We start from the raw sequence: 12,343 nt of genomic DNA on the forward strand, positions 1-12,343 counted from the left end.
GGCGCGCAGTTTTGCCTTCACCGGCGACTGTCAGGCAACCGGCGATTTATTTCAACTTGCTCCGTTCGGAAACGGGGCCGTTCTTTTACTTACTTTTAGCCGCAGGAATCCTTTCTTTTCATGCGAGACGTTTGCTGAGCTGCTGCGATTGCTTTTCTTGGGGTTTTTTCGCCTTCTCGGGTGGACCATCTTGCGCCAGACGTAAAGAAATTCTTTCTTACTCACACTTCTTGCTAACCATATTTTCTTGCATTTATTACTTCACCTGAACCGCGGGCTGCTTGTGCGACCATTTCTGTTGGTTTCCAGGAAAGATCCGAGCAAACACTTCAGTGCCACCGGTCTCTTTCTTCCTTTTCACCCCATTTCACTCTTTCCAGTGAGTATGGAGCGAGCCGGTTGAGAAATTCCACCGCACTCGCGAAGGTACGAAATTTCATTCTTGCTCTAGCTCAGCTGTTCTCCGCATTCGATCCCGCTCACGCACAAACACACTGGCGTCGAGGCTGCGTTTTTCTTCTTGTTCACTCGCCTGGCCCAAAGTAGCGCAGACACGAACACCGTGCGCTGAACCGGTACCGGTTTTCGAAACCAATGTCTCATCTCGCTCATCCCTCTCCTCCGAGGCGCCTCGGGGCTAGTCATCTCGTTCTAGCTCTTTGCACCCGTACTCCTTGCTCCCTTCCATTCGACGCGCGCTTCTCTGCGCGAGGGGAAGCAGCACCGACTGCGAAACACAACAACAACAAGCGCCGATGAACCGGCATTCCGTTTCCGCACCGTTCGCCGTACCGGTTCTGCTCAAGTAAGTCGCATGCGCCGCTCACGTAGCCAAGTCAGAAGCGCCTGAGCAAGCAGAGCGTACGGTAATGGTCTAGCTGGTTAGACGATCTTGAAGTGCAAAAAGTAAACACAGCCGAAACAGTGTGCAGTGTAGTTCCCTGGAAGGTGGGGTAACACTGACTGTGGTGATGATCAAAGTAGCACAGTAGCGCATCAATCGCTATCGCTTATGAATCAACAAACCGATTCAGACTGAATACATGTGAAATTCGTGGTAAGAGCAACAAGAAGAATTACCGTGCCCAGAAACACACGCACGCGAACAAGTGGTGGTGGAGCGCGTTACACTGAACTCGTGACATTGGTTCGAGGGTAGTGTAATACGACGTACTCAAATTTTTTTGTTAGACAATTTGTTCCGCTGTGTGTCTTTTGATCGTGCGGGTTTGTGTGAAAATCGCATCAACAATAGTGCATTATCGGCCTTTCGGTAGGCAGCACCGGAACTACCGGTGCCGGTGGAACTTCCGGACTGTTCTCAACAGTAAGTGCATAACCGTGCAACGTGTGACCCTCCAGCCCTCGGCAGAGACTGTGTGTCTGTGTGTGTGCTTTTGTACCGATACTGATACGAGATAGTGTTCCGCGACAATGTGTGGTTCTATTGAAATTGACCCAAGGAATTTGTAACCAGACGAAACCAAAAGCAATTACCTTGCAAAACTCTTCTTCTTATCGGCCATCCGGGCGACGGCTACCCATACAACCACGCACGCAACCGCGAACCACGACGACACGGCGAGGAGACACGTTTTGTTGACGTCCCGCTTGCCATACACATCATCATGATCACCAGTGGCCGGTAGAAAGTGCCGGTGGATTTTAAACTTGACAGCTACTTAGAACGGGAGGTGGGGGGGTAGATTCCGGGTGAGTGCGTGCGCGGGGGGTTTGTTTAAGGTTTGACAACCCACACCATCACCACCCCTTGCCCGGTCTGTCAACCGCGTCGCGGGGCGCCGAAACGTGGTGCGCCGCGAAGGAAGTCGCTTGCGAGTGCGTGTGTGTATGTGTGTGTCTCTGGGGTCTTTTCGCTAAAATATTCGGCAAAAATAAAACAAGAAAACATACCGGGCAAGAAAAACAATACCAGCTAACGACATCGGCGACAGCGGAATCGAAGCAAGCCGCGCAGTCGCGCGTGTGTGTGCGCGCGAGCTCGGCAAAGAAGGACGAGCAAAATTGTTGTCTTTTTTGCTTTACTGCTCTCCGCTTTAATATTTATCGAGTGTGTCGACCTTTGTGTACACGGCTGATGTGTCGTGTCTGATGTGCATAACCACACCGGTACGTTTTAGCCTGGCTGGTGAAGTGTTGAATTCCTGCGATTTCAACGCTCTCTTGTGTATGTGTTCTAGGTCTCGCTCTCTCGCCCAGCGCTGCATATACTTTGTATATCATCATCTGAACGGACGGATCTTTACAGTGCGATCTTTTTTCTTCGCCCCCTCCGCGCTGGCCTTGCCAGTGTTTTTCCTACACACCCTGAACACTGATACCGCGATAGAAGAGGCGACAGCCCCACTACCACATTGTATCGCCATCAGCCGGCCGGTCCGAATTGTTGGAAGCAAGGAAGAGGAGTACTAACAACTAGAACCCCCTCCGATATATGTATAACTTTTCTTTGGTGTATTGAACACATCGAGACACGTCGTAACGGGACTTTGTTTTTTTGACGTGTTGTATTATTGCGACATTTTTCGCAAGACAACCACCTCCGGGTGGATGTGGAAGAAGAGGTCCCGATAGCCGAAATTTTTAACCTATCCCAGGAAGTCCTGCTTGCTAATCCAGTTCTGTTTTCAGATTGGCGAATGCCACCGAAGCGAAAGAGAACGAGACGGGAAGAACATTCTTTTCCGCATTTCGAGTACAGTTAGATCCCAGTGTGTTTGGACTTTGGAACGACTTGCCGCAGGAACATACCGGTTGAATCCTGCAAAACCGCTGGATCGTTAGACAGGAAGCAAGTGAAAACAAAAGATACCTACAAAAGACTGTAAAGACTCCGGACATACGGCAGTAGTGAATTTGACGGTGTTCTTCCGTTCAGCGGAAACACGTTTTCATTGCACCCTCTCGGAAGTCTAGCTAAAGTAGGCCGCATTCTGTGAGTGAAGTGACAAACGAAGTGAAGAAGAATAGAACGTCCGGCCCCGAAAAAATCAAGCAGCCGTCGACATCATCTACGTCGCGAGACAGAAGCACTTTCACACTTTTTGCTCGCCAACCAAATTCAAGCCGAGTGTGCTCAGTAGTGTGTCTGGTTCCACCTCGACGGACGACTCTGTTGCAGAACATCGACGGTCACCGAAAGCAGCAGAGCAGCACAGTATTAGAGGAGGGTTGTGAACCAATAACCACACCAACACCACGCGCGAATAGGTGACGCGTAATATAGAAGATTTTACCGAAGAAGACCTGCTCCAACACCGTCGAACAGTCGCGAGAACACGCTGGCTCTTTTTTAGCGAAAATTTTCACTTCGAAACCATCGCCTCAAGAGCCGGCGCCTACTTAGGTGTGTGCGGTAGAAGGTACGACGTTACACGTACCGACGATATGGCACCGCAAGGAGCAACGGCGACGGCCGTCCCGACGACGGCCGCGATGACCGGCGCATCCACCGCCAGCACCAGCCTACTAGCCTCCACACCCGACTCCGCCCTCGGCAGCAGCATCTCCTCGTCCCCGTCGTCCAGCTCGGCCAACAGCAGCACGACGACACAGTTCGGCCTCAGTCACCTGTCCTGCGGGGAGATCATCTACGCGGAGGTGGACAATCGGTTCGCCGAACCGGACCGCCACATGATCGCCGACGATCGCGTCGTCCCGAACCTGATGCGGCTCGAGCGGCTCACCATGCCCAAGTGCAACTACTTCCTCGACGTTCAGCGAGACATCAAGCCGAACATGCGGAAGATCGTCACCACGTGGATGCTGGAGGTAATGTTGTGGCCCCCCTTTTGGATCGCTAACGTAGCGTAACTGCCCGGCACGGAGCACCAACTTTCGCAAGTCCCCAATTTTGTGGGTTTCCCTCATTTCATTTTCTATGTATTATTTTTCCCTCCGCGCACTCGGCGTTACGGTGCGTGGAGGACTTTAAAAATTAAAAAACCATAAAGCCATTCACTTGATCCAACTCTTCCTCCCGCCCTCCTTCTACCCCCCTCTTTCGCACTCTCTTGAATTGACCTCCACCGGCGGTGTGACCATGGGTTGAATTACCCCCTTGTTATCCCTTTCCCCGGCAACCACGCGCCGAGAAGCAGGATCCACGTGTATCCACAAGATCGGCTAGAGGCAACAGAAGTGTTTTACCTCCAGCTCGTCCTCTTCCCTTTTTGCCATTAGATATGCTAAGAAGAAGAAAACGCAAGAGTTGGCAAAAAGTGGCCACGGCGTACACCGTGTGCGGACTGAGGGAATTTTTAAAGAGCTCCAAAGAAGGGAGCATTGACTCTTGGCGATCTCTGCGCCAACGTTGGAGCGCCTGGGGGTTGTGTGTTGCGTGCGGTTGTGCTTCTTCCCCTTCCGTTGTTCGAGGGGGTTGCTGTGTTGCGTACCATAAATTCGCTCCCCGCTCGCGCAACACAAAGCGCGATGCGCGAATTTTTGGCAATCGCGAACATTATCTCTCTCTTTCTCATCTCTTTGTCTCTCTGTTCTCTCCATAATATTCTCCGTCTTCCCCACAGTCATCATCCCACCGTTCTTCTAATAACCTTGCCAATTTTTAATGTTTTTTTTTACTTTTTTTTTCCTCGCGCGATCCTCGCGCGCCGCCGCCCGCCACCTCGCGGAACTGGTTGTGTTAATGATCGCGCACCAACACCACCACCGGAACGGGCACAAACTGATCGCGGCCATCATCATCGTCATCATCGCCGTCATCTCGATGAACGCCACAGGTCTGCGATGAGCAAAAGTGCGAGGAGCAAACGTTTCCACTGGCAGTGAACTTCTTCGATCGCTTCCTGTGCGCCCTGGCGATCGATCGCTACCACCTGCAGCTGCTCGGCTGTTGCACCCTGCTGCTGGCGTCCAAAATTCGCCAATGTCAGCCATTAACGGTCGACGTGCTGAGTGCCTACACCGACCATGCGGTTTCGCCGGATCAGATAAGGGTAAGTGAGCTGGCAGCGAGGGGCCCTAGCTCTAGCTAGTGGTGGTGATGATGGCGTGTGTCGACGAGAGTCGACAAATCGCGACACCACCGTACTTTTTCGCGATTTTCCTCTATGTGTATGTGTATGGAGCGTTAGATGGGGTGAAGGGGAGGAAGGCGGCAGGGAGGGAGGGGTGGTTCTGGTATGCCATGTTGGGGAGCTTCTGGCACCATATGTATAAATGGGCTCGCGCTGAGGAGTTGTACATACATGAAGACTTGTGAAGCTTTACTTGTTCTTTCTTAACCTTACCTAGTGTTTCTTTATCCGCCAATGTTTCTTAGTTCTAAGTTTTCCCCACGGGGTGGATTAGTGAGCTGCCCACCGAAACATGCGGGACGGGAGAGCATACCCATAAAACACAAACACACATGTCCACCCCAAATGTCTCTCGAAAACAACAAAAAACACGAAGAACGATCGTTTGTGTCTATTCAGACGTGTTCAGTTACAATTTACTTGGACAGTTAATTTTTTTGTTCTCGTCATTATTTAAAGGGGTTGACCGAGGCCGGTGGAATACGGCTGGAGATGAAGAGCGGAGAAGCAGAACAAGGCAAGGGGAAGGAACTTGCGAAAAATAGCCCTAACACAAAAAAAATAGGCAGAAAAAGTAGCAAAAATAGAAAAATAGACAGGAAGCACGAACGCGAACGCGAACGAAGACGAGCACAATTGAAGATTGGGGTGAATATGGTTGTGTTGGGGGTGTGTTTTGCAATTTTCTTCTTCTTCATCCTTCCCTGCCGGCGTAGTTTGCCATTTGGAAATTACAAATCATCCCCAGTCCTGTGAGTTCATCTTTTTTTTCTACCTTTTCTCGATGGTGCGGGTTCTGCTCTCTCGCGGGCCGTTTCGCAATTTTCGCAAGTTCGAGCGAATCGAAATGCGATCAATTGATCGTTCATTTTTTTTTTTCTTGTGGCGAACATATGCTAGATTTCCGCTCAGAATCAGCAAGATCGGTTCTTTGGCCCTGAACTCTCCTACATTGCATCATTTCGTTCGTTTCCCATTCGCAGTTTAATTGCGTTGCCGTTTTGCAAAAAGGTTCAGAGCTCAGAAAGCAAATATTATGGGTGGAAAAACGATCTCGAGCATTACGGGGCGGAGGACATCATGCAAAAATATTGCGTGATAGTTGGGGAAGGGTTTTGGATCACCAGAAGATTGATGCACACGCTAAAACAAACCAGCTACAGCAACACGGAAATCCATTAAAAAGATAACGCTTGGTCGATTACTGACCCAAGAAGGAGCACGATATTATCCTCCATTCCTTAGAGAAGCCATTTTATCAGCACTCCGTTTCAGAGGGACTCCCCCCTCAATCGTAGTTAGAAGAGATGATCTGGACAGTGTTACTACTTAAGTGGTCCGCTTTTGTCATTTAAAGTCGTCCTTCTATTTCCCGGTAAGTGGGTGCCTATGACACCCCCTAATATAAAGAGTATGTTTAATTTGTAATGTTGTTTTGGGAGGGGAAAGCAGCAGAAATTTGTGGTCAAGTTTGTGGTCCGTCTCCGGTTGGATAGTTTTTCAGTTGTGCGGAGAAACGCGTAGCAGTTTAAAGACCTGACCCTCCTGGCGGTGGAGGAAGTGATCGTGACCAAGACGACGGTAGATCCAGCGAACCGTGAAAGATATAAAAAAAGTACACCCATCGCATCAGACGAACGACCGGACCCTGGGCGGTGGCGGCCACCCCACAATAAAACAACATCCCCCAAGCGGCGCAAGAGTCGATGGACGGGGGGTGGTGTAGGTGTCGGTTACAATTATGCGAGAGAAAAACTCACAACAATCATCCTTCATTCTAGTCCCCGGTCATCCGCGCACGCCACGGAGTTTACTGTGCCACACGCAAGAAGTTTTGCGGACACACCGGGGTGCGAAGGGGATCTTTAAAAAGGAAAAACGGAGAAACCTATTCCGGTCCGGACCACCGGAAGGCAGGCAGGAAGGAAGGAAGGAATAATTATCACCGGCCAAATAGTGATGACTCGACCTGGAATCAAACTCTCACTACACAGCTCATGTTTCCATCGGGGATATAAACACGGACACACACACACACTCGTTTCCTTAAGCAGTTTTCCCCATCGGACGTTGGCGCAACATAGATTGGTTAGCGTGGTGTGGCCATTTAAAGAGAACCGTCCTTCCTCCGTCCGGACGTTCATCTCGCTGACACGACGTCGAGCAGGAGCTGCCGCTGAAAAGAAGAAGCGCCATTTAAAGGCTGAAAGTGAAGGAGGAAAAAATCCATCGCCTTCTGTCTAGCAAAATCGCAAATTATTACCCGCTTTTAACCCTCATGCATATATGAAACCGCAAACAGCGAGAACTGCCCGCCTGCTGCCAGCAGCGCCACACACTTGTGAGGAAATGGTTGCGAATAAGTGTTCTATTAGTCACGGCACAAGAGAACCCGGAGAGAAGAAGCAGCAATGAAACACGAACCTCTTGTGGAAATTCGCTTCGAGGTGGAAGAAGTCTGCGAAACGAAACTAATAATAATAAAAAATACTACCCTCCACCGCTTCCGGTTCCGTGGAGGGAGTGTGTGTGGGTGCCCTTGGTGGGGAGAGAGCTCCCCGGCGTAAAGCGCGCGGCCCGAAGTGTGCAAAACTTTCATTGACGCAAGCCGTGCGCGCATACAATTTGCAAACCCGCTGGTTGGCGCATCCGATTCGCCGTGCCCCGTCCCTTAGAACCACCCCAAGATCATCGCCCCATGGAGGAGATGAGGCAAAGATCATCAGCTCCTCCACCAACCTCCTCCTAGTGAACCCCAAGCCCTCCTGCGGCTGAGATGCAAAGTTTCGTCTGCTTGCCTCTTGCTATGGTCGGGTCTGATGACGATGATCATTTTGTTGCCTCGCCGCTGCGCCATCAATTTTTGGCGAAAAAATTGAAATGTTCCAGCGCAACACAAACACACATCACCATCGTGTGGCGCAACCCGACGAAAGGAAATTCTACAATTTCCCACGCTTCCCACCCGTGAAAAAATGCACACACACACGAAAGACATTGCGCCGAATACGAGCAGGGTGCGCACAACCAAACACAACACACACAGTAGGTTCACAATTAGAATGGACAGACGTCAGGTTCGGTGGTGTAGTGGTTCTGGGTGGCTTAGGATCTCGGGAGCCGACGAGGAGGACATCCGCCGAAATGGGCCTTAATTAAACAAATCCTGGGGTTGATAGACAACAACTTTTACCCGCGGGTGCGTAAGGCCGCTCGGGAGCGATGCCCCGAGGATGTGCAATTCCTGTGGAAACACACGCGAGAATGGATATATGAAGATAGCACAGAGGAAGAACAAAGTGGATCATCGGTAGGGGCGCAGAATTTGCCAAAAATTGTGTGTGTTGTGCTGTTGTAAACCCTCTCTTCTGCAGCCCACGTAGGAGAGGTTGCTGATGTCTCGCTGATCGCGGCACTCTGTGTGTTCTATATGATTCGCCCGCCGCCCCGGATGTTGTGTGTGGTGACGCTAATCCATCACCAGCCTCCCGCCCGAAACGAAACGAAACGGACCTCCTTCTACGGGACCCGGTTTATGTATTATTGCTATTATTTTCGTCTCTCCGTTTGGGAACCTCGGGACGGATGACGCCGCCGACGTTGGTCGTGCGGGGTCGTTGTCGCCGTCGTCGTCGTCGGTCGTGCCCAATTGCCGTTTGTGTCCCGATTTAGTCCCAAAAATAAAAGAATATTTTTGGTGAAACGGATGTGTGTAACAACCAGCCCAGCCACCCTCCTCCCCGTGTATTCCGGATCGTGTTGAAAATTTTGCACACTCCCTCACTCTCCATTCCAGAACCGCACCATTGTTGGGTCAGAAAAGAGTGCCCAAAGGCAAATTCGCGCGAATAAGGAGAGTAACTTCGAATGCCTTCGTGCGGCATTCATGCGAGATGCGGTCCTCTATCCTTTTGGAGTGGAGTGTTTGTATATGCATGGAACTAACCTCCCCACAACACCGAAAACGACGGTAATACGATATCAATCAAACCCAATTAAGCGCAAAATTTTCTTCGGTGTGGACAACATCGCCCACAATCTCTCGCGGGAGTGGCTGGCAGATCACGGGACCAGCGGGAGGAGCAGCCCGTATTGTCAATGAGAATGCGATCAGGGTCCAGCTTCTTCTGAAGGTGCAGCTACCGGCGGCGGGTTGCTAAAAACGGGAAAGGATCTGAAGGGTGGGGTACACACAACGGCCTCTCTGGATATGGATGGATATGCATTATTGTGTCTCTGCCGTGCCAGAGGACGGCAAGATATTGGAGTCGTGGTGCAGTCCCTTAGCACGGATGGCGCGGGTCTGAGCTCTGGGTAAGAGAGGATGTGAAAAGCGTGAAGAAACGAGCTATATCCATCTTCATCAGAGTCAGGACCGTGACACCATGCCGCCACCGGAAGATGAAATTTGGTGGATATATTGGATCTTTTCTCCACTGTAGACTCCGTAAATCTCACGATTTCCGGTGCGCCAATTTTTTTGAACTCAGGTTCTGCTTTAACCTCCAATGTCCAATTTCTCTCGGTAAGATATCGACACTCGATCTTCAGTCGATAACTCAGCGTTCAACATTCACTGGTGATGGCACGGAGGCCGGGGTGAGGAAGATTTACATTCATTATGTGGCATGTTTAGCTCACAGAGCCCCGACGGGCGTGCCTAGTGATTTCTCGAGAGGCTCATAATAAACGAGCCCCTCCGGGTTCAGGGAGGTGTGTTGGAGATGGAGCAGCGTGGAACCATGTCAGCTCCACTTGGTTCTCTTCTTCCTTTCGACGATCAATTCTACGACATCTCACATGCGAGAGAGCACAAAACCCGATCTTTGAAGGCACAAACTCAACTCAGCATATAACCTGCCCATCGTATGCTGGTGTCCCGCTGGCCATATGTGTACCACCAACCATTCGGTGGGGCTCTTTTCATCATACCTCAAGCAGTTGTGTGGCTGTGTGCGGCGCTTCGCCTTTTTTTCTCAATGAAAATCGCGCGCAGAACTTGAGTGAGTTGAGCGCGCGAACCGGCAGAAGGAAGCGTAAAATCTGGCGCGCTTCAACAGGCAGTTGCGCGCGCGATCTTTTCGGCTTGGGTTTTCATGGTTTGTGGATTCTTCTCTCGTGTGTGTTCCTCCAGCGAGCGTGCCTTTCTGCTGGTGCTCCTTTTCCTTCCCCAAAGTCGGTGATGTTAATGGTGGAGAGATCCACGTCAGGCGGAGGTGATCGCCCGAGAGTCGGTCGTGTATTTGGGTCTGTCGTGATTCGGAGGAAAAAGAAGGGAGGGAGGGACGGTGGTGAGATTCTTCAGCCGAGCGCTCTGCCGCCATGTGGTACTAATTGGGAAGTTAGCAAAATATGTTCAATCCGCAGATTCTTTGTAGCAGCAGCGACACTAAACGTTCCAAGAAGAAGAGAAGAGAGGAGGTCCCAGTGCGATGGCCAACCTCACACAAGGAAGTTGATGAGGAATCGCCGAAATTTGAATCAAAATTCGATCTCCTGTCGCACACAATAGCAAGGACCTGGTCTTACTTGGCATTAAGACCCCATCCGACGATACCTTTGGAAGACGCTCTCTCGCACGGGGGGTGGCCCAATCGTTTCTAATCTCGCATCCAAGATCTACATCCGTGGTGGGGCCGTTTTATTCGGATGGATTAAAAACAGGATAAAAGCATCGCTCTCTCGAGGTCGGGGGGTCTGATGCTAGCGATGGAGCTTAGTTAGGGCTCGGTTGGGGCGTGATCTTGCGCTCAAATTTCAATGGACCACACCGACCAGCCGGGCAGGAATGTCCGAGTGTATCCGTGTGTTTCCTGTTTTACGACTGGCGCAGACACAGAGCTCCATGTCCTGCTCTTGCAGAACGCAATCCTTCTCCATCTATCGCCCGTAGGGGGGAACTCATCTGAAACCTTTTTGGGAGTCCCTTGGATCGACGGTTGGAGGATGTGCAATGGGGGTCCTTTATTACTCTCGGCCCTTTCTGGAAGGGAACGGACACTCTAACGAGTCTTCCACCGTCCTGGTATGTGGAGGTTTCATGGACCTACCAAAACCGCCAATTGAGAACGAAAACTGGAAAACTCGCGCGCAATAACCACTCGCTCCCTTCGCGTGAGCGTTAAGCTTGAAGCGGTTTGGGCGGGAAATCGAAGGACCACCGGAGCATATTCGCGCCCGTCCTCCTTTCCATCCATCTCTCCAGCGTTCGTTTGGTTGGAGTTGGTCTTGCTTCAATCTCCTCCAGCAAGTCCCCCCAATTCCTCTGGTATGTCGGTTTTGCGGTGTTGGTACTCATCTCTTCTTCCTTCCCGGAGGACATGGTAACCACCGGCGACGACGACGATGACATCCAGTATCTGCACCGACATGCAAGACACACACACTCCGAACTTTTGGATGCAAGTACCCAGATTCCAACGGAGTCTGGAGGAGACGACAGTAGAGAGACTCCATGGGAAATAGCGCGCTGGGGTGGCTACGGTACTTGCTTTTCCCGGCTTGGCTGTGTATGTCCGAAATATCGAGCCCACCGCATAAAAACCATCCTCGGTAAAACCGCGCAAAAATATGCACATACCCTGCTTCCCAGCCCCCCCTCCTTCTCTTGGATCGAGGGAAAGAGAAAGCCCAATCCCCAATAATGTGTGTATTAGAGCGCAAGTTGGGACTTCTACCGGTGCAGAGGTTTTCTTTTTTCCCTCCCCCCAGCGAAGGAAGGAGGACAACTTCTGGAGAAGGAGGAAAAATCGTCCAACCGCGCGCGTGAAGATCGCGAATATGTTGTGGTGCGCGCGCCCAAAAGCCGCACCGTCGCGATATCTGCGGATTGGTGGGAAGAGGTCGCGGTGTGTGCGATGGTCGGTAACAGGAGAGCCTCGTTGAAACATTCCTATCGTCTGTTTCCCAGAAAAAAAAGGGAAGACCAAAAAACATTTACAAAAAAATAAAAATCCAGAATGAATTTGCCACCGGCGCGCGCGTGCGTGCGTGTGGAGCGTGGGAGAGACAGAGAGAGGGCCTGTAAGTGTGTGTGTGCGCGTGTATGTGTCGTCTGCAACTCCTGAGCCGGTGAAGAGGGCTCGGGATGGAAGATCCAGAGGATCCCGAAGAGTCCATCCGCAATGTATGTGCGGCCTAACCTAACCTTAAGTGAGGAGGTCCACAGGCCAAAACTGGGCATCGCAGAGGACCCGATATCGGGAATCTCGCTCTATCGCACTCTGCTTCTTTGGGTTCCCCCACGATCCTTCTCGCCTGTGTCCCTGTTATTTCTGGCCAGTGGT

At 51.2% G+C, this 12,343-nt stretch overlaps 1 protein-coding gene across 2 annotated transcripts in view; it reads left to right on the forward strand.

Annotated features, from left to right (window-relative positions):
• Nucleotides 1-848: 848 nt before the first annotated feature.
• LOC131271825 (G1/S-specific cyclin-D2) overlaps nucleotides 849-12,343 on the forward strand; it is a 38,769-nt gene continuing 27,274 nt past the window's right edge. Inside the window, exons 1-3 of one of the 2 annotated variants that reach the window (XM_058273380.1) lie at nucleotides 849-948; nucleotides 2,653-3,792; nucleotides 4,761-4,976. In XM_058273380.1, the coding sequence (XP_058129363.1) occupies nucleotides 3,409-3,792; nucleotides 4,761-4,976 (600 nt within the window). In that variant the 5' untranslated portion in view covers nucleotides 849-948; nucleotides 2,653-3,408. Of the gene's footprint in view, nucleotides 1,058-2,652; nucleotides 3,793-4,760; nucleotides 4,977-12,343 lie in introns of both variants that reach the window. The other variant, XM_058273379.1, reaches the window with a different exon arrangement.

Source organism: Anopheles coustani, chromosome 3, assembly GCF_943734705.1.
Source record: "Anopheles coustani chromosome 3, idAnoCousDA_361_x.2, whole genome shotgun sequence".
In the NCBI taxonomy this organism is placed as follows: Eukaryota; Metazoa; Arthropoda; class Insecta; order Diptera; family Culicidae; genus Anopheles; species Anopheles coustani.